Source organism: Grammomys surdaster, unplaced genomic scaffold (assembly GCF_004785775.1).
Source record: "Grammomys surdaster isolate TR1022 unplaced genomic scaffold, NIH_TR_1.0 126187, whole genome shotgun sequence".
NCBI lineage: Eukaryota > Metazoa > Chordata > Mammalia > Rodentia > Muridae > Grammomys > Grammomys surdaster.
This window is the reverse complement of record NW_021620993.1, coordinates 5,658,945-5,680,781: the sequence shown is the minus strand read 5'-3', so window position 1 is coordinate 5,680,781 and position 21,837 is coordinate 5,658,945. Positions and strand designations below refer to the sequence as shown.

Below are 21,837 nucleotides of genomic sequence, written 5' to 3'. Positions count from 1 at the left end.
AGAGAGAGAGAGAGAGAGAGAGAGAGAGAGAGAGAGAAAGAGAGAGAACAAACCCTGCTGCCAGCTGCCAAGTGTGGTGAAGCTGTCATAAGCTGGCAGCTGGCAATTCCAAAATTTCAAGGATGGATACCAGCACAACTAGCTTGGACAGAGCTCGAGTTGTTTACTTCACTTGCCACTTCTGCATCTACCTCTTGATGGATTCTCCTTGAAGCACGCAGTTCAAGCTCAGCTACTGTCTGATCTTCACGAGCTTCAGTTTCCTTATCCGTGACAGGGGATCCTGCTCCCTTGAAGGATTGCCATGGGGATTATCAAAGGCATGTACAAATATGGAACAAATGATGGTAATATCAGGTAAACTAAGGCTCAGGAAGGAAGACCTGAAACAGATCCTGAGGCTAGTGCAAAAGAGTTGATTCCATACCTAGATCTCTGAGCATGCTCCCTGTCTCTGCTCCCCAAGATTTCCCAGATACAACCCTCAACCATAGATGAGGCTTCTAAAGCCTTCATTTTTGCATATTTTTCAAGACAGGGTTTCTCTGTGTTGCCCTGGATATCCTGGAGCTCACTCTGTATACCAGGCTGGCCTTGAATTCACAGAAATCCTCCTACCTCTGTCTCCTCTCCTGAGTGCTGGGATTAAAGGCACACACTACCACCAGTGCCTGGTTTCTAAAGCCTTATTGAAGTGTCTTAATCCTGGCTCTGCTCTTGGTGTTAGGATAGCTTCACAGAAGAGTAGAGTGGCCAGATATCCTAAATTTATCATGGAAGGCCCGAAGTTCCTTCATCTTGGATGAATGGGACAGTTGATCATCTTCATTGAAATGCACCTATGGCCCCAGGCCTTACAACAGAGCAGTTAATGGAGCAGTGCCTCTTATCCAACTCACAAAGGTAGGCCAAGGACACACACACACATACACACACACATACATACACACACACTGTTCTGACATTCATTTCTTTCTCCCCCTGACATAATAGGAGACAATGACACCATAGTTCAGGTCTGGAAAATAAATGCATATGAAGACAGAGGTAAACACTACAGAATATTCCATGTGGACTCCTGCAGGGCCCGGCTTCCTGGTCAGTAGCAGCAGAAAGCCTTCTTCAAAAGCTCATAAGGCCACTGTGGGACAACTGTTAGCCAGTGACACAGACGACACGGGATGGAGCTGAGCAAGGGAAGAGTAATCTTTCTGCATTCTGCCCAGGTTGGCAGAATTAAGGGGTCCAACCTTGGGAAGTAAAAGTAACCAACTTAGCTAGACTCTCTTTTCTCATATTCCCTAGGCTTGTGCCACTCAGAGGGAACCTCACTTTAAAACATCAACCAAAAAGAGGTGTGATAGTCATTGCTGTCTCTCACAGTCCCCCTTCCCTACCCACTGTCACCCAAGCACCACTTTCAGGGTGGTGCTTAAAAAGACTCAATCAAGTACCCAGGCCCCAACAGCAGACAGAGGCTCTGTTACCATGACAATCCTGGCCAGCCTCTTGTATTCTCCCTAGAGTAGCCAAAGACGCAGTCCCCAGGCTGCTGGCTAGTACAGATTTAAGATTAACATCACCAGTGTGGAGTGGCCACAGGCACCTGCTGTGCCCCTTCCCCTAGCACAGGCCAGATGTCTTAGCTACAGGATGGGCAACAGCTGAGAGTCAGACACCTAACAGCAGCTAGGAAGCTGGACACCATTCCAAGATGGAGGATGGGCTTACAGGGGCAGAGAGTAGCCAACCCCTCCTGAGTGTTGACAGGGGGACAAGTTCTGCTGTCCAACTGTCCCTTAGGCACTGATGCCCCAGTCTTCCAGAAGAAAAACCACATCAGCACCAACCCCATCACCTACCCAACAAAGTCAAGGACTCAGTGTTCACAGAAGACGCCAGAGCGTGTGCAATCCTTAAATAGATTTATGGAAATGGTTTCGAATTACAGCATTTAGAAAATAAAAATAATCTCAATACATAATATCCCCTCTGTTATACACTCCCCCCAACCCCCGCACAGAAGCCATTTTTGTGCGTGTGTATTCCACTGCCGAACAGCGACTGCATTTCATCCTATAAAAGAAGCAGTAGGTGTGTCATCCCTCTAAAAATAAAACTGTAATCATCATTGCAACGTGAAGCCTGAGATTGAAGCCTGAGGAGGTGTCTGTGCATCTCAGCCTGTCCAGGCCGTACTGAGGTCTGAGGAAGTGGGTTAGAGTCCCAACGGGTGCAGAGGAAGAAGGGAATGTTAGCCAAGCTGCTTGATGGGCCCAGTCCCAAACACCTGAGAGCTCGGCCTATGGTATCGGTGGGTGGTCAGCCCCTGTTCCTCCAGCAAGTGGCAATGGTGTAGATGCCAAGAGCATGCCTACTTCCCCTGGAGGCCACTGTGTCTGCTTTCTACATTCCTCTTCAAGAAGAAATGAGATGCATGTTGTTGAGGAGGGTCTGAGGCAGGAGTGAACTCTAGGGAATGAGGTGTGTGGTAAACAGCAGGGAGTCCTGCCATGATCTTGAACTAGTGCCCCCTGGCCTCTGCTTCCAGATTCTTGGCTACAGAAGAGAACACACAGAATAGGCTCTTTCCTGTCTTAGTATGCACAGCTGGAGCAAAGTGCCATAGATGGGCAAGAGAAGAGAGTTCAACCCTGCCTGACCAGGTAACTTGTCCTGGAAGCAGCAACTGTACATCCCTGGGTCCCTCTGAATAAAGCTGACCTCTCATTGGCCCATGGCAGGACTCTGCAGTGGAGAAGCCAGAGAGAGTAGGCAGAGAGTCTGGACATTCTAGAGCCTGGGCAGGCCTGCAGCAGCTGTGGCATGAGATGCGATGAGGCCCTCCTGCAGCACAGCCTGCACGGGCACACAGCAGGCACAGCACCTCCCTCCTAGAGACCCTGGATAGGCAGCCTGCTCAGCTGGGACATGCCAGGCATGGCATCACATGCCTGTCTTGTCACTGTAGAAGGGTGTGACGTGGAACATGTAGCAGTGTGTGCACACACGGACAGGCTTCACCTGTCCGTAGCGCGGAAGTGGTGCCGAATGTGATGAGCAGCGGGAACAGAAGATCTGGAAGCCAAGGAGGGAGAGAGGGGAGTGAGCAGACAGGGCCTTTGTCAGCCCTCCCACCCAAAACAGGCAGGAAAATCATGGGCACGAGTCTGCCTGGCCCAGACCTTAGTCTATGGAACTGGGGGTTTCAGGAAACTCTGGGTAGGGCTTGCTCAGTATGTCAGGCTTCTTGAAAGTAACTAAGCCCTTCACCATAGCTACTGCAGACTCCTCAAACCCTTGCCTCTCCCTGTTCTCACCTGGGAGAGGCCAGGATTGTACCTAGGTACTACCGAGGAATAGCCTAAGACATGGAGTCAGAGGAGAGCTCAGAACCTAGACCCAGGCTCTAACACAAGGACCACAAAAACATGACTGAGTTCCCAGGACATCAGCTCTAACTTCTAAACCCTGATTCTGTACCTGGGGACAGTCCCCATACAACTCCAAAGATGCAGAGGGCCCCACCTACCTTACCACAGCTTCGACAGTGGTGCTTCCTGCGGATGACGGTGAAGGGAGCTTTACAGGAGGTGCAGAAGCCACAGGCCTCATCTGGCACCCACTCAGGAGGGTCTGTCACAAAAGCAGCAGAACAGCAGACATGGAGAACAGTCTGAGCTGGGGGGAGGGGAGGGTGGGGCCTGGCTGGTGGATAGACACCTCCCATCCTACTCTTCTGGTCTCGCTCTAGGCTTGTCAGTCACAGCCAGTGACTAGTGGCAAAGTCGGTGGACAGAGTCACACCCCAACTGCAGACTTGAGACCAGGTTGGACTCAGGATGTACAGCAGCATCAATCATCATGCCCTAAGACTTTGCCATCTCTAGTCACTCTGTCTAGCCATCCAGTGAGACACTAATCCAGACCTCCGTGATCCAGGCACCCATTCAACACTTCACTAGCACATTAGCATCTCCCATAGATGCACTGCAGTATTCGCTAACAGGCCAGGAGTCCTCTCCTTTGTCATCCAAGGGGCCTAGCTTCCAGCCCACTCTGGGCAGTCTCTATGTGATCTATCTGAAGCTCCCTCCTCACAAGGAAGGCTTCTGCATACCTCAAAGCCCCATTAATGTCCCAGAGTGTCCTAAGGCTGCTATGTGAGACTCTTTCAGTGCAGGTGAAGTGCTAGGGCATTGGACACTGGCCAGATCAGTCACTTGTAGCCACAGTCAGTCCTTGTTCCTTCCTAGAGCTTGAACCTACTAGGCTGCACTGCTAATCAGCAAGCCCAAGGTTTCACAGCAGTAAAGGGGCAGTATATACCTAGTACTAAGGAGGAGGTAGAGTGGGTGGCCATCGCCCATGGGAAGCTGTACCTCCAGATGCCCTGGATGTGCAGATGAATATGTACAGAGTAGCTCCTTCTGCTCAGCAGACAGCATGCCAGGTTCACACCAGAACTTTGCACATACCTTCAAAGTCTCCATCTCGGGTCTTGGCTGCCAGTTCTGAGGATGACACAGTCTCCTGGCATAATGCACAGTCCTCCAAGGCCGCGCTCCGCAGGGTCTGAGTTACTGAAAGAGAAAAGGGAGCCACTGGTAGGCAATGCAGTAGATGCATTTGGTTCAGCAAAGGCTGGGGTGTGTGGTTGCCTTGGTGTGGTTTTCTACACATGGTGGCTGGCATGAGCCCCTGAGCCTGTCCTGCAAGTCTACTTACCCTTCTTGAGTTTCTCTTTGTCATCTGTTTCTGGCTTAGTGGCCATGACCTCAAACAGTGTTTTGAGAATACTTCTCAGGTCGCTAGCATAGTTTGTCTGCAGCTGGTCAGCTACACCTGATAGAAAAGTGGCAGGAAGACAGGAGACTGGGGTGAGCTAGCCACATCGAGAGACACACTGCCACACGCTGTATAGGGTATACTTGGTGCTCATGGATCAGCAAGTGCCAACCCCTGGGGAGGGGATTCCCTTGACATAAGTATAGACTTTGGAATCAAGAGATAGGAAAGGATAAAAGCTTCCTATCTAAGCCTACCATTGTTGCTCCCTGGTATGTAACTCCTCCAGGGCCCACAGCCACAATTAAACTGTGGTAGTTGCCAAGAGATACTCACAGAGGACTCCATAACACTGTGCCTATGGCAGTACCAGTTGGCAAACAAGGAAATCCAGATATGTCCACATTTCCTCAGTACCCCATACTACACTGCCCTGAGTAACTTTGACTGCAGGGTCACAGAACAGACTGCATAGCCATGGATCCCAGTGGAAACCCCACTCCAAGGTGGTGTCCAGGGCCTGGCTGTTTTGCTCACTCCAGCCCACCACTCCTAGCCACCCCTAGAGGAAACCCCTTCCCCCCTGTGGGACAGATCTAGCCCCACCCTTGACTTGCTCTTCAGACCACACTGCACTCCACTTTAGCCAGAGAAAGCTGGGACAGCCCCACTGTTCTTTCTCTCCCAATGAGGACCCTGCTTGTCCTCAAGTTCATGTCCTAGGTCTAGATCACGCACCTGAAATGCAGACAAACAGGCGATGGATCAGGTCATGGCTGCCATGGAACCTGGACCGGATCTTCTCTCTAGTGGCCATGGGGGTGACAGGCATGACTGCAGTGGCCACCTCCAACCTGGTGTTGTCTAAGGAACAGGAACCAGCTGTGGAGCTGATACAGAGAGGAGAGGCAGGGCGGGTGAGTAGGAGTCACCACTAGGGACCTGTCTCACTTAGGATTTCCATTGCTGTTATATATAAAAAAAATTATGACTAAAAGCAACTCAGGGAAGAAAAGGTTTATTTCAGATTACAACTCTCAAGTCTCTCCATCACAGAGGGAAGTCAGGACAAGAACTCACAGGACCCTAGAGCCAAGAACTGAATCAGAGGCCATGGAGGAACACTGCTAGCTTTCTGTAGCCTGCTCAGCCTCCGTTCTTATACAATCCAGGACTCCCTACCCAGGACTGGCAACTCACAGTATTCTTGGCCCTTCAACATCAATTACTAATTAATAAAATGTCCCATCTACTTGCCTACAAGCCAAGTTTACAGATATGTTTTCTCAATTAAGAGTTCCTCTTCCCAAATGTCTAGGTTTGTGTCACGTTGACAAAAACCAAGTAGCAGTGGGCCTCCGAGGCCTGGGGGCAGTGGGTCAGGGGAAATCTGTCCACAAGTTCCCCTCCAAGGAGTTGAGTTGCCTGGATATGCTGTTTCCCATCACGTAATGCATCAGTGTGTCCACTTTTAAAAACCAATGGACTTGACAGCCCCTGATCCGGTCCTGCCTTGCTCTAGCCTTCTTGCACTCACCCTTCCAGAGGGGCTGATGTGACATTTACAATAGCTTAAACTACTCCACCTTGCATCCTCATTTAACATAGTCCCCCAACTTCTATAAAGATGTTTCACTTCTCATGCCATCTGTGGGAACAGAACACAGACCCTAAAATGCATGCACACCTGACCCCGAGTCTGTGAGGGGAACATTATTGAAAAGAAGATCTTTTTTGATGTAGTCAAGTGAAGGGTCTGGTACTGAGACTCTCCTGGACTATTCAGTAGGTCCTAAACCCAAACTCAAGTGTCCTTGTAAGACATAAAAGTGGAGCACAGGAAGTCTAGATGAAGAGGAGACCATGTGTCCAGAGTCTGGGATTGGAGTGATGCAGCCGAAAGCCAAGCGTTACCTGGAGCTCCCTGCAGTTAGAAGAGACAGGAAGGACTCTCTCTCTCTCTCTCTCTCTCTCTGCTGCTTCTGGAGGGAGAACAGTTCTGCAAGATTTTAGACTTCTGGCCTCGAGACTATAAGAGGATAAATTCTTGACAACTGAGGCCACTCACTGTGGTACTTTGTTATAGCAGCAACAGGATATGCAAATACTCTTCCCTTCCTACCTCCCCCCACCTCCCAACAGTGGCTAATTTAATTAGATTTGTTCTTTAGAAATTCATTCTGACAGTGCACAGGGGATTCATAGCCCAAGCTCTGAAAAGTCAGGGCTCTAAACCCTAAGTGGAGCAAAAGCTGCTCAACTCCGGCAGGCTGGCCATGGAGCTGAGGTAGCTGACAGCAGCAGGAATGACGGGCGGCAGAGATAACAAGTGACAGGAAAAGTAGAGAGGAGGCAAGAGAAGGAAGGCCATGAGCTGAGGCCAAAGAAAGAGAAGAGGCTAGAAGACAGCTCAGCAATTAGGAGCAATGGCTGCTCTTCCAGAGGACAGGAGGTCTCGTCCCAGAACCCACATGGTACCTCACAACTGTCTGTAACTCCAGTTCCGAGGGATCTGACTTCCTTATTGTGGCCTCCACAGGCAGTAGGCATGCATATAGTGTGCAAATAGACATGTAGGCAAAACACTTACATGCATTAAACAAACACATGAAAAGCAGAAGGTTGGTAAGAACTAGAGAAGAGAATTTACAGGCTTTGGTTGCTGGAAGTTTCAGAGAGCTGCCAAACCCTAAGTGCCAAGAGTCTGTCACCCGAGGCTGTAATATTACTCACTAGGACACTGAGCACACCAGCACCCAAGCATTCAGTAGTTCTACCACCAGCTGGCCACCTCTTCACACTACTGCCAAGAGGTGGGGCGTCTGATGGTTTAAGCCCACTGCAATAAGCTTCTAATCAGACTGTTTACGGCCACAAGCCGGCAGCATCTATACCCCTGAACAATAAGTCCTGCTTATAAGCTGTTAGCCTCTGGGTCTGCCACTCTAGTCCTCATGTCTCTGGCACTCAAGGGCTCAGAACTGTCAGCACTGGGAGAGCTTTTCCTGTCTAGCACAGACTCTCCACAGGCAGAATAAAAGAACCCCTTGATCAATAGCAACTGTCTCTCTTTTCCTTTTGGTGGAAACTGATTTATTTGATGATCTGTTTTCTATGCCAAATGCTTGTGGGTTTAACTATTTCATGTACTTTAGAGGAAAGCCTGCCCAACAGGAGAAGAAATGGTATTTGATCTTGTTGGAGTGTAAACTACTGCAAACATCCTGGAAAAGTATTTTGGTGCCATTAAAATAAAACTGTATATACTCCCAATTCTATAGCTCAATGAACCATTTTCAACACAGCCCAAACCTGTCTGTATGTCTGCTGACATGACTGAACTTTGTGACAGCACTTCATGTTCCAGAAGAAAACTGGGAAGGAGTTCAAACCTCCATGATGGGATAGAGTCTGCTGCAAACTGACCACTCACTGCTAGGGCTACCAAGGCAGGGGTGGACCAGCCCAACACAGCCCACTATAGGTATGACTTAACCTATGTATTGTATGAGCAGTGGGAAAACACAGGGCTGTGCTCATGAATACAACCCTGGGTACAGAAGCATTTGGGAAAGGTGAGACACCAGTAACACTCAACAGTGGAGGACTACACAGGAAGGAGGGGCAGGTCCTGAAAGGAGTCCTTAAGCCCAATGGGTTCCTTCGTTACTGAATGGGACACTCAGAGAAGTGTCTTCTGCTGGTATGCTCTAATACAGCAAATGTTCATTGGTACACAGAGAAAGCCTGGGAAGCCAGAGTCAGGGCTGGGCATGCTGAACCACAGAAGCTGGGATCCTGCTGGGATCCTTAGGATGAACTCCAGGTCCCCACATCTGGATGGCTCCACTTTGTAGAGCCAATAGGTTCCTTTGCTCTAATAAATGCAGAGTCCTTTACTCTGCAGGTAAAGCCCCTGACTTCAGCCTGAGGATGTGGGCCTTGTTGACTCTGTGCTGATTAAATTCCCTAGCTGCAGTTGATAGCCTCACTAGTTGAGACCAAGCTGGACTTGAACTCACAAAGATACACCTGCCTCTGCTTTCTGAATGCTGGGATTAAAGACAGGACCACACCTGGCTCAAATGATTTTTTTTTTTTTGAGACAGGGCCTCATGTAAACTACACTGGCCTCAAACTAGGTATTGTAGTGAAGAAGGCCTTGAACTCTTGATCCTTCTGCCTCTACCTTCCAAGTGCTGGGAGTACAATCATGGCCACCATACCTGCCTAATTGTAGTGTTTCAGACAAGGTCTTACTATGTGACCCAGGTCAACCTCATGATCTTCTGCTTTGGTTTCCCAAATGATAGGATTAGAGCCACAACCACTATGCCCAGCTCACTCAAAAGAACTGGAAATAGGGACTCAGGCATATGTTAGACAGAGATGTTCTGAGCATCATTAGTCACACGCCCAGAGGTAGAAACAGATCCGAAAGTCCATGAAGGGGAATGAGTATTAATATCTTTTTTTTTTTTTTTTTTTTTTTTTTTTTGGTTTTTCGAGATAGGGTTTCTCTGAGTAGCCCTGGCTGTCCTGGAACTCACTCTGTAGACCAGACTAGCCTTGAACTCTCGAACTCAGAAATCCATCTGCCTCTGCCTCCCAAGTGCTGGGATTAAAGGTATGCGCCACCACTGCCCAGCCCGGGAATGAGTATTAAAAGAAGGCAGTGAAATATTGTCCAGCCTTCAAAACGGAAGAGGCTCTGATACACATTTCACACATGCTATGTGAAAGGAAGCAGATACAAAAGACAAATCTTATAAGTCTTCATTACATGAGGTCTCTAAGGCTGGAGAGTCCAAAGACACAGAAGATGGTGTGGGTAGATGCCAAAGGCTGGGGCAGGTACATGGAGACAGAATTCAGCTTAGAAGAAAAAACTTGCTGGAGAGGAACGCAATGGTGTCTGACTGTGACTACAAGCATGGTATCAGTGCAGCTCAAACCACAAGGAGCTGACATCATGTATTTATCAAAATTGTATTAAGTGGAAGTAAAGCAAGACAAACAATCAGGGCAAGGAAGAGAGGCGAAGGCATTGAGGACCACAGGCAGGGAGGGCAGGACAGGCAGAGCATGAACATATTGGAAATACTGTTAAGTAGAATGCCTTTCAGGTGGTTCAGCACATAAGGGCACTGACTGCTAAGCCTGAGGACCTGAGTTTAGTCCCTGGGCCCCACATAGAGAAGGGAAGAATGGAATCCTGTACATTGTCCCCTGACTTGCACAAATGTACTGTTGTGTGCATTTCTGAGCCCCTACTCCAAACCATAAAGTAATAAATAACTACAAATATTTTCAAAACTAGAGTGCTCCCAGGTGATGGTGGCGCACACCTTTAATCCCAGCGTGCAGGAGGGATGGGCAGGTGGATCTCTGTAAAGTCAGACCAACTTGGTCCAAAAAGCAAGTGCCAGGACAGCCAAGGCTACACAGAGAAACCCTGCCTCAAAAAACCAAACCAAAAAACAAAGCAAAACAAACAAACAAAAAACCTTAGAGTATCATACAAACACAGATGAGAGATTAGGAAACCATCTCTTTTCTTTAGAAGAATAAATGAAGCATTCATTGCAGTTCACTTTCATAATCCCAGCTTAGGGGAGGAGGCAGGAGAAAGGTAAGTTTGAGGCTAGTCTATGCTACATAGTAAGACCCAGTCTCAATAAATAAATAAACAAACAAATAAATAGAAATTCAATTCCAAGAAGAGAAGGAAGAGGCAGCCGGCAGCAGATGGCAGCCTTAGGCCTGCAGATGGTGGCAGCAGCAAGAGGCTTAAAGAGGAGAGAGGTGGTGAAATGGGCCAGGGCACAGTAGGTGCCCGACCATCTACCTAGCAAACATAACTGCTGAAGGTTTGACACCTGAGATGAAAATAGCAGGCAAGTTGAACTGTCCAGAAGTTAGACATGATGGTCTTACTGCCCACACTCAGCCTCTGGACCTGGTCAGTTCCACTATCCTGGACATCTCAGTCCCCAAGAGTAAAGCTCCAGAGAGCTGAAATGACCACAGCATGTTCTGGCTCTGCCTTCTTCATGAGTCAAGAGGTCAGGCAATGCGCTGGATAGTTTTGTCAACTTGACACAAGCTAAAGTCGTCTGAACGAAGGAAACCTCACTTAAGGCAACCACTTCCTTATGGTTGTGCTGTAGGCCAGCTTGTAGGGTGTTTTTGTAACCAGCGATGAATGTGGGAAGGCCTGGCCCTTTGTAGGTGGTGCTATCCCTGGGCTGGGTTCTATAAGAAAGCAGGCTGAACAGGCCAGGAAGCAGCACTACGGCCTCTGCATCAGCTCCTGTCTCCAGGTTCCTGCTTGCTTGAGTTCCTGCTCTCACACCTTTTGATGGTGAACTGTTATATGGAAATAAACCTACCCCGCTCCAAGCTGCTGCAATGGTGTTTCATTACAGCAATAAAACAGGTAGGGCAGGACATCTTTCTAATAACAAGCTTTAAAAACATCTACCAAGGTCACACCCACTTTGCAGACCAGCTGTGAATGGCAGCAGGTGGTCAGCATGCTATGACCATCAGGCACCTTACAGTCCTGCTTGGCTCTAGCAGAGAGTTATGAATGCTGTCCAAGGATGAATGGTATCCATTCATATGTATGATGAAGTCCTAGCCTGCAGTCAGCATCCTAGAGGGTATTATGAACTCAGATGAGGTCATACTAGAGCTTGGCCCTGATCCAACAGGACTGGTGTCTCCATAAACAGTAAATCAACACAGACATGCATGAAGTAACAGCAGCATGTGGTGATGAAGGCACGAGTTGGGTGTGATGTTTCCACAAGCCAAAAAATTCCAGGGATGCCTGCACCAGGAGCAGGAGGGTAGCCTGCGACAGGGTCTCCCTCACAGCCCCTGATAGAACCATCTCTGAGACTCCCTGATCTTGACTTCCTGCTGTTGAGACTGTAAGATGGCAGTTTCTCTCCCAGCATCTACTGCTCACTGTTAGCGAAGCTCCAAGACACTTCTTCATGGAGGAAATGTCCTAGGCGTCAGAAGTGACCCAGGACTTAGAGGAGCCCAATATCCAGACTTTCCCAGGCACAGGCTGCACCCAAACTCTACACAGCTCCTACCAAGACCCCCCACAGGTCCAGGACAGAGACGCTCTGCATACAAAAGTCAGGTCTCTATTCAAATCACCCGTCTCCCATCCCTTCAGCCTCTCTCCCCTTGCTCGCTCCTCTCAGCCTTGCTCTGTGCTATCAGAGAAGCCAGGCATGATGTGGCCATAGGACTTTTCAGTGTCCCTGAGCCACCATGCTCTTCTCCCTGGATCCCTTTAGTAGCTTCTTGACTAAAAACTCCAGTCCTCAGACTGATTAGTGAGTGCCTTTACCTGTTGAAGGACTGTCAAGTTCCAGTGTCCTATGGGAAAAGCCATCCCTGACCAGGTCACAAATAGACTCCACTACACAAATCTCTTCTTGCTCCAATCCTGTCTGGTTACTGCTTGTGGACCCATGTATTAACACAATGAGAATGTAAAACCTGTAACATCCTTTCTTCTTGCTCTGGATTTACACCAAAAGATTACCAACACAATAGACTCCATGTCTGAGAAACAGACAAAAGAGTCCATAAAGAAGCAGGCTCTCCTTTCTGTGGGGATAATGACTTTGCAGTGACTGGACATTATATGGATTAGGAAAGCAGAGTAGCCTGGGAGGCTTGCAGCAGCCCCCTGCCTCTGGCCAGGCACTCTTCCTGATGTCATCATCATGGCATCATGAAGACATATCCAATGGCTGTTCTTCTGGGAAGGAGTGGGAGAGCAGAAGGGTCGGGAGCCCAAGATCCAGATGTCATGGTGAATGCCATATGCCCCCAGAGTGTGACACATCCGCATCACACCCCAGAAGGTTTGGCTGTGGGCTTTTTGGAGAGGAGGTACTTTATAGATTCATCAGAGTCAGGATCTCAAGGCAAGGCCAGCCTGGATGATCAATAAGTGTCTTTATGAGGGAGAGAAAAGGAGATTTTATGAAGGACAGAAAAGGAGACTTTCCACAAGTCAAAGAAATGCCAGGAGTCGTAGGAAATTGAGGCAGGAAGGCTCAGAATCTTCAGCTGGAGTGCACTATGACCTCAGACCTCTAGCCTCTAAAACTTGAGAGGAGAAATCTGGCTTCAGGTCTCCTCTCACTCTAATGTGGATGTGGAATCTCTGATTCCCTCCTGAGACCATCTCATACCTGCTGGACAGCCCCAGTGAGTTACTGGTCCAGAGATGAGACTCCCTACACCCACAGAATGGCAGTCAAATGCCCTGATGGCTAGATAAAGATCCAGTCTGTGAGTAGCAGTGCAGCTGCCTCAGGCCACTAATACACAGAGCGGTTTGCAGGGAGGGATATTCATGCAGTGAAGGGCTGTCCACACAAACATAGCATGCTTAAAGTGTTTGATGCCATCAAAGGAAACAGTCATACCTAACATATAATTATAGTTTAAGTCATTTAAGGGAGTCGGAGCTTGTAATCAATGTTTATACATCTAGGAAAGTGCTCTGCAAAGAGTGTTTACTGCTGCATTCATTCCACAAATTGAACAGCAAAGAGGTGGTCTCCATTCATGCTTCTGTGTGCAGGCTTTGAATGAACAGCACCTGGAGACCAACTGCAGGGAATGAAGGAAGACAGCTGAGGTCTCTTTAAGAGAAACAGCGCGCGCGCGCGCGCACACACACACACACACACACACACACACACACACATCCCTGGGATGGGGAAGGAGCTTCTGGTGACATGGTAACTTTCACTACAGATGCTAGCGGCCCCCACCCCATTACTTCTGCCAAGCCTCTCAGAGTGACTTGGAAGAAAAGTGGAACCTCACTTCCGCCCCAGCATTCCAGGCTACGGACTCCAACCCTGAGATGGTGGCTGAGGCTGAGGGGACACCCTCCACAACCTTCTAAAATTCCCATGCCACCTACTCCTCTCCTCCTTGCCACTCAGAGGCTCTCTCTGAGGCAGGGGAAGGGTCAGGTTTCTAGGCCACATTCTACAATTATCAAAGGATTAGCTGTGAGGTAGAAGATTCACTATGGGACAGCAAATAGACCTAAATGTGAACAAGGCAGGCTCCTGGCCCGCCAAGTGCAAAATGAACCAGGCTCCATTACCTCTAGGCAGCACTGAGGTCTCTGGCCTTTGAGATGGGCGGGCCATTCATCTAGATAGGAACATTCTTTACATTTTCAGTTACTACTGACCAAGACCACACATTCAGGTTCTGCTGAGGGCAAGTACAGAGTGTCCTGCCTCAGGCATGCCTGTCTGAAGAAACAAGTCAATTAGCCTGTGAATTGCACTCACACCCTTGCTATCAATGCCCTGGTGGGACCCCCAGTGAGGTGAAGGACTCTCAGGAAATGAGACAGTTTGAACTGAAGGTTCCCAGGCATCACCATCTCTGCCAGGGCCTCAGTTTATTTAATCTACAGAATGGAGAAGTGATGCTGTCTGACCTTAAGAAAGGAACACTGAGCATACACTGTGGAGGGATGAGCCTATGGTGCTCACTCCTCCTGCTGTGAGACTCTAGACCTGTAACATGGGGCTGAGATATAGATCATCAGGCTAATGGGGAGGGGAGAGTTGAGGCCACAAAAGAAGCCCTTGAGGACACAGGCTGCCTCAAGCTGCCACTGTCAAAGTGGGAGCCCTCTGAAGATCTAGATAGGACAACAGAATGAAGCTGCCTCAGCACAGACTGACCAAGGGTCTACTCATGCTCTGTGGACACATCACTCTCATAACAAGATGACTGATCCTAGACTTCCCAAGGCCTGTGCTAGAACTAGCTCCAGATTTGACTGTGAAGTCCAGAAGGCACATGGTGAGCAAGACTCCACAGCCAGCCTCAAGGTTAACAGGGAGGATCTAGTCACTACACTTGGCCCCTGGCTATCCAGGGGGAAGAGAGACGAAAACATCAGAGAGGCCTAAGAAGCCCCATCTTCACAGAGCCCAACCTTGATGATAACGGTGATAGCATGGCCTCTATGAGCAGGCAGAGCCTGCATTCCATCAGTGCCACCTGTGCCCACTATAGGTCAGCAGGCTGTGACCTGAGGGACACATGTGCAGGATCAGCTGGGGAGGAAATCCTACCCATGCTGATATCCCCATGACCTCACCCCAGGAGGGAGGGAGCCCCATTGTGCCAGAGGTGTGTGAGCTGAGTCTGCAGCCCCTGCTCTACTAGTCTGAGTGCAAATGCCCAATATGAAGAGTGCTTCTAAGTGTTCATAGCTATCCCTCCATAGATGCCACGATGACTCTTGTGGTTCTGGTCTACCCACCAGGTCCTGAGAGCATCTGCCTTTCCATCTGTATATCAACCTACAATTCTGCTCACATCTTCAGGAGACACCTGGGCTCAGAGACAAAGTCAAGACCAGGGTAGAACTCACCCCAGCTCTCAGGAAGGCCCCATTACTATGGTATGGGATTCTAACCTCCACGTCACTACTTTCTAACTAAAGATGCAGTATGTGTGTGCATTAAGAAAGTATGGAGAGGCAGATAAACAAAAAGTGTGTTTAGATATGTATTTTATATATATACATATGTATATGTGTGTGTATGCAGGCACAGGTACAATACACTCAGGCACACATGTAGATGTGTGTGTATGCAGGCACAGGTACAATACACTCAGGCACATATGCCAAACACACAGCCACTCTTGTCATGCATGCCACTTTCCCTAAACTTCTACTGCTTCTAAATGCTTCCTAGAAACTGTGTGGCAGCAAGTGGGTGAGCTTGAAAGACTTTCCTGGTCACCCTGCAATTTAAACAGGGGAAGCCCCTCCTGCAGCTTGGTGTCGGAGGATGGGCACATTTGACTGCATATGGTCTATTTGAGCCTTTCCCTTGCTCATTTATTTGTGGGTTTGTGCTCCCTGGGGTAGGAAGAAGCAAGAAGAGTGCACTGGAAATGGTCTTGCTTCACACAGATAGAACACCTGCTGTATTTCTTGCTGAGAACTCTCTTAAGAGCTAGGACCAGCCTGTAACTCTTCTTCAGAACAGCACAGGACATGGGGCATGTACCATAAGACTCGGTACTTCAGGCCAGGACTCTGCCAAGCCATGTTCTCCAGGAGCCTCCTCCCAACACTGGCACCTTCCCTACACCCATTGTTACCCAGATGAGGATCTGAGGCTCCCTGAGGGAACCATCACATGTAGGTCCTGTAAAGTTGGGACTGGGCCACTACCAGCATGCACTGGGGCTACGCTGGGCAGAAGACAACAGGGCAGAAACTGGGGAAAGGATGAAGGAAGTAAGAACATTAACAAGGAAACTTCAAGTCCCAACAGTGCTAGGGCTAGTGACATCTGAAGGCCCACTGCCTTCCAGCCCATGGTGCTGCATTTCCCTAAATGAGGATTCTAAGTGCTACCCAGATACTCAGGAGATGCAACATGCTACATGGGACTTGCTGAGAGATACTGTGAATGGTTCTAGCAAGTGGCCCAGCAGCTGAAATCAGAGAAGGCCACTGCAGCCATCCACCACCAGGGGGAAGCATAGAAATGCCTGCTAGAAGGCAGCCACAAATCCCCCACAAAACCACACTGGCAAAGTGCTCCACTGGCCTAACAAAGGCAGTAACTGGAACTGTGCTAAAGGCGTGGTGTAAGGTGTGTCTGAGCTACATCCCAGAACTGTAAGCTTATTGACATGGTGGTTTTTTGGTTTCCTATTTGTTTGTTTTTTAAAGACAGAGTTTCTCTGTGTAGTCCTGGCTGTCATGGAACTCACTGTATAGACTAGGCTGGCCTTGAACTCAAGAGATTACCTGACTCTGCCTCCCAAGTGCTGGGATTAAAGATGTGAGCTACCATCATCTGTCTGACACACACACACACACACACACTTAAATTTATGTCTTACTGTGTAGGCCTGGCTAGCCTAGAATTCACCATGTAGTCCAGGCTAGCTTCAAACTCAGAGATCTGCCTCTCTTTGCCTCCCAGAGTGGTGGGATTAAAGGTGCAAACCACCCACCACACTTGGCTCAACTACAGTTCTTAGGTGTGAACGTTGTAGATGATAATGTCATGTTACAATGTCAAGAGACTGAACATTGGAAAGAATCAAGAGATGTCTTAGCACAGTGGCAAAGGCTGTGCCTGAAGGAAGCAAACAGTGACCAGAGGCAGATCACAGAGGGATGGAAAAGCAAGTCAGCTGTTTGTCCAGAGAGTACACGCAGGGATGAGGTAAGGCAACTGAATAGCCATGGCCAGCTGGTCTCTACCTTACGAACCAGCTGATTTCTTCTGTGTACCTACTGGAGGATTGCCACTGCAGGAGGGGCAGGGTGGCATCATGTGACATGAGAGCTAGAGAGAGAAGCTGGAGTCAGGGCTGAGGGGCAGGCAGAAAGGACTGGTACAGGGGACTCTGTGGTTGTAGCCATCCCTTTGGCCAGGCCTGTATACACCAGCAGGAGACCCATTATCTAGAAGGGCAGCATGTCTCACAGGAGACACACACATACACCACAGGCTCGGCTCTGCCTCTCGGGTTAGCAGGATGTGTAGTGGGCCCTGTGTTGGTAAAGATGGGCACACCTTGGAGCATGTATGTTGTAGCTGTATATGTTGTGTATGTGTCTGTTGGACATGCGTAGATCGGTACTTCTCTGGAAAGAGTTTGACCTCTGTAATGCTGATTCTAGACCCTGGGGTAGAGTCTAAAGAAAAAAAAGTGAAACTGCACAAGACTAACCCAAAGCATAAATTGAAAATACAGAGTAAACAGACTACGTCCTGTGACACAGCACCATTTCTATTAGAGTTGTAGGTCTGGTTGTTTTATTTTTAACTTTGTGTGTATGGGTGTTTTGCCTGCATCCGTGTCTACGTTTTATATATTTGTTTGGGGCATCATAGATGATATAAGAGGGCACTGGAGCCACAGGATCTGAAGTTACAAGGTTGTGAGCTGTCATGCAGGTGCTGGAAACTACATCAAGGTCCTCTGGAAGAGCAGCCAGTGCTCTCAACCACAGAGCCATCGCTCCAGCAGCCCCTGGCGTTGTGTTTAACAGGAACTTTGTGGAGAAATGCTCACAGCATCATTTTTGACTATGAAAAATAATCAAAACTATTCATAAAATGTGGGAAATTTTTATTTACTCCTCTTAGTCTTTTTAATGTTTCTAAAGTTTTTACAATGATCAGGGAACCACACTTACAGAGGAAAAAAAGGGATTAGTGTAGTTTCTACAGCAAACATCTCTGCATGTCCAGGGCGGGCGACAGGCTTGAGTGGGTTTTATCCTCTGACAAGCAGACAATGGAGTTGACACCAAAGAATGTTTTGAGTCAGGAAGTTAAGGCTAGGTGAGAGAAAAACCAGCTTTTTAAAAATGTCAACATTCCCCCCAAAATTTCATCTCTGACCACTGAACAGGTAGGAAAGAAGCCAGAAGAAAGGAAAGGAGTAAAGAGCCCAGGTTCTAGAACATTCACTCAGCAGGGTCAGGGCATCCATGCTGACAATTGACAGTGTCTCACCACCCTTGATGCTGGGGCTGGTAGAATCAGCCAAGGCCAGAAGACCACCCACAGAGGGGCTTCTCCAGTAGGGCCTACACTCTCAGCCTTAGGCCCCTCTGCTTCCGGCATGTGCTAGTCCCTTGGCATGAATGACCCTCTGTCCTTATGGAGTCATCTTCGACCTGACTAGCAACACACACTCCAGGGATGTGCAGGACTCCAGCCTCAAATGCAGGTCTCTTGCCACAGCTGCCTGCTTCTCTTCCATTTTCACAGAGGTGGGACTCACACGTGGGACAGAGCCTGTGAACACAGGGCCTACCTGTTGTTCATGACACTCTCCATGCCACATAGCACAGGAGGTACAGAGGCGCCTGTCAGATGATGGAGGAAGCCCGTGATCAAATCGGAACAGCAGAGGAATGGACCCTGGTACTTGCAGAGAGTGATGGTAACTGTCCCTTTCGGGGACACTGGGGTGAGGCAGATATTAGCATCTGTCTCCCAGATGCAAAACTAGAGTTTATTCATAATCCACTTGGGATGGATAATCTTGATTGGTAAGCTGACTGCATACAGAAGGCAACTGAAACCCAAGATGCACTCCCGTGAGGAATTTCCTTAATCTGATTATTTAAGCAGGAAGACTCACAATAAGTGCAAACAGCACCTGGTTGCAGCTCATAGAAAAGGACACAAAAGAAGGAAACTTTTGCTTCTCACCTCACTCTCACTGGCAGGTTCATCTACCCTGTTGCTGAGGTTCTCCTTCACCTATATTAGAAACAATTTCTTCAGGATTCCAATGCAGACCAAAGGTCAGCTACTTCCCAGGAATCCTTACAGACCACAGCACCAGATTGCTACTGCTAAAACATCTGGCCTACAGACCTTACGACTACCAGGTTCTCAGCCTTACCAGCATAAGACTTTAGAGTACCCAGACTAGATCCTATATAGATATATCCCAATCTAATATATGGGGATTTACTATACATATAATTAAAATAACATAACACACATTATAATATTTATATTTATACTATAATATACATATTTATATTTTATATTTACATATTCATAATGTATATATGATATATGCATACATACACACACACACACACACACACCCCATCTTGTTCCTTCAGAGAATTCTGACTAATACACCACCCTGTGCATGAGACCACATGTGTCATAAGAAAGCTTTGTCACATTGCTGTCACACTAACCAGACCTCCTGATGTCTCATTCCACATTTCAGCAAATGTTCTGACATGTGTGTAACTGGCCTCTTGCTTCTGTTTGAAAACATGCTGTATCACCTCCTTGCAAGGCCTGAAAGACCTGCCACATCCATCTGGTTCCTGGGAGGATTCCGGCACCTGGTTTGGCCCCTGAGGAATGTGCCCAGGACACAGAACACTCGTCCAGTACTCCTAGGATGGTTCTATCAGTGCTGGGACAGGAGTGACAGGTAGCTGTAGGCAGACCTCTTCCAGCTCCCTGAAGCACAGTGCTGGGCTGAGATGCCTCTGTCCGAGGTCCTGGCCTCCTGCCAAGTGCTTCCTCTTCACACCCTTTGCATCTTCTAACCCGACTTCCAGGAAGGCGGGAGGTCTCCTGAGCCACCAGGTAGGTTTTCTCATCTTTTCATAGCTGAGTGTTGAGTGTGTACTGAGCTGGACTGAGTTTAAATGGGAAGCATGTTGTGAAGGGCCCTTCCCAGAGCAGAAGTTTCCAGATGGTAGACGTCTTCCACTGTTACCTGGACCAGTAAGAAACAGGACGGATAAAAAACAAAACAAAAAACCCAAACCAAAATAAAATCCCACACCTCCCCTGTCAAGAAATTTACAGGGTTCTTGTGTCAGCCTTGTAGAAAAATAATTCACTCACCAATAAACCAAGCCAGAGGTCTCAAGTAGCCATCAGCAGTCTGTGGGAAGTTAATTCACTCCATTTGGCATGTGAAGCTGGGACTGCCTCCCAGATCAGGCTTTACGGAAACAGGAGAGACATCTGCACCAGCTGTCCTCAGCAGCACCGGCTACAGCAGCAGGAGTGTGGATGGAGGCCTGAGCCGTCAGGCCTGAGCTAGTGCACAATGGCCCAACAGTGCCTGCACTCGACTTTTCAGTAAAGGAACGTGGGGATATCTCCAAAAAGTTCTGGTAAGGTCTTGACTAGAGGTCAGGGGGCAGGATGAAGAGGGTACAGATCTCAGTGCCATCTACCTGATATCATCAGTGTGCACCCTCAAAGTCTACCTCTGGGCCACAAAACTTTAAAGACTAAAGTCCCTTTAGGCAGACTTCTTTACCTACATCTATTTGTTTAGCTTTGTCTAGAAAGAATGCAAATATCCTATGTAGTCATAAAGCCAAGTTAAATGTAAGTGGTAGTTTCTATAAACCAAATGCAAAGTTAAGCAGGAACATTTTCAAGTGACTTTGGTTCTTGTTTGGTTTGGTTTTGAGACACATTCTCACTCTGTGTCCCAAGCTGGTTTCAAATTTGCCATTCTCTCACCTCAGCCTGCCAAGGGCTTAAATTATAGGTACTCACCCAATAAGTCATTGGCTGGCTGCATATTAATAGATTACACCCTAAGGATAGAAAGTTGCTTAAAAATCATAGACAATATGAAGGAGCTGGCCAGGCGGTGGTGGCACATGCCTTTAATCCCAGCACTTGAGAGGCAGAGGCAGGCGGATTTCTGAGTTCGAGGCTAGCCTGGTCTACAGAGTGAGTTTCAGGACAGCCAGGGCTCCACAGAGAAACCCTGTCTCGAAAAACCAAAAAAAAAAAAAAAAAAAAATGAAGGAGCTGAACCCCGCATGCACGCGTAGGCGCACGCGTGCCCCCCACCACCATTTGTAGGATGTATGTAACCTCGGGTATGTAGAAAATGGTTAGTTGACATATGACTGCATGTTCTACTATTAGAGACCAAAAGATAATAAAAACACATGTCCACACAAAACCGGAAATAGAATTTCATAGCCACATGATTCTTGACAGCCAAAAACCCTCTTACGGATGGATCACCTGTGAAGTGAGAGGAGACAGAGCATGGCCTCTCTGCGTAATGAGGTGGCACACTGCAGAAAGGAGTGAAGTGCTACTCTAGCTGCAGTGTGGATGGCCCTTGAAGACACTGATCAGGAAAAGATGAGGCGCATGGAAGGGCCTGTACTTTATTGCTTATTCTCAGTGTCTACAGTCACAAGATCATGTGTGCCAATTAGAGGTTGCCAGGGCCTAGAAAGTACATGGGTTTGGAACTTCTGCCATAGTGGTTTCTACAGACCACAGGAGTTACAGCCCAGCCCCACAGCCAGTAGCAGAGCAGAGAGCTATGTAGTGAGTGGAAGAACATTCAGAGTTAAGGCAGACATAAGTTCCTGACCAGCTCTCCCCTGCATACTTCCAGGAAAAGTGATGACCATTTGCTGTCCAGGAAGGGGTGAGGGACAGGAAATGGGCATCT

The 21,837-nt window shown here is 48.2% G+C and overlaps 1 protein-coding gene across 1 annotated transcript in view; it reads right to left on the bottom strand.

The window, feature by feature from the left end:
• Positions 1 to 1,890: 1,890 nt before the first annotated feature.
• The window catches only part of Zfyve28 (zinc finger FYVE-type containing 28), a 40,825-nt gene continuing 20,878 nt past the window's right edge, over positions 1,891 to 21,837 (bottom strand). Inside the window, exons 8-12 of the mRNA XM_028758290.1 lie at positions 5,527 to 5,678; positions 4,729 to 4,845; positions 4,479 to 4,583; positions 3,533 to 3,636; positions 1,891 to 3,078 (exon numbers count right to left, since the gene is read on the bottom strand). Coding sequence (XP_028614123.1) covers positions 2,947 to 3,078; positions 3,533 to 3,636; positions 4,479 to 4,583; positions 4,729 to 4,845; positions 5,527 to 5,678 — 610 coding nt within the window. The 3' untranslated portion in view covers positions 1,891 to 2,946. The remainder of the gene's footprint in view (positions 3,079 to 3,532; positions 3,637 to 4,478; positions 4,584 to 4,728; positions 4,846 to 5,526; positions 5,679 to 21,837) is intronic.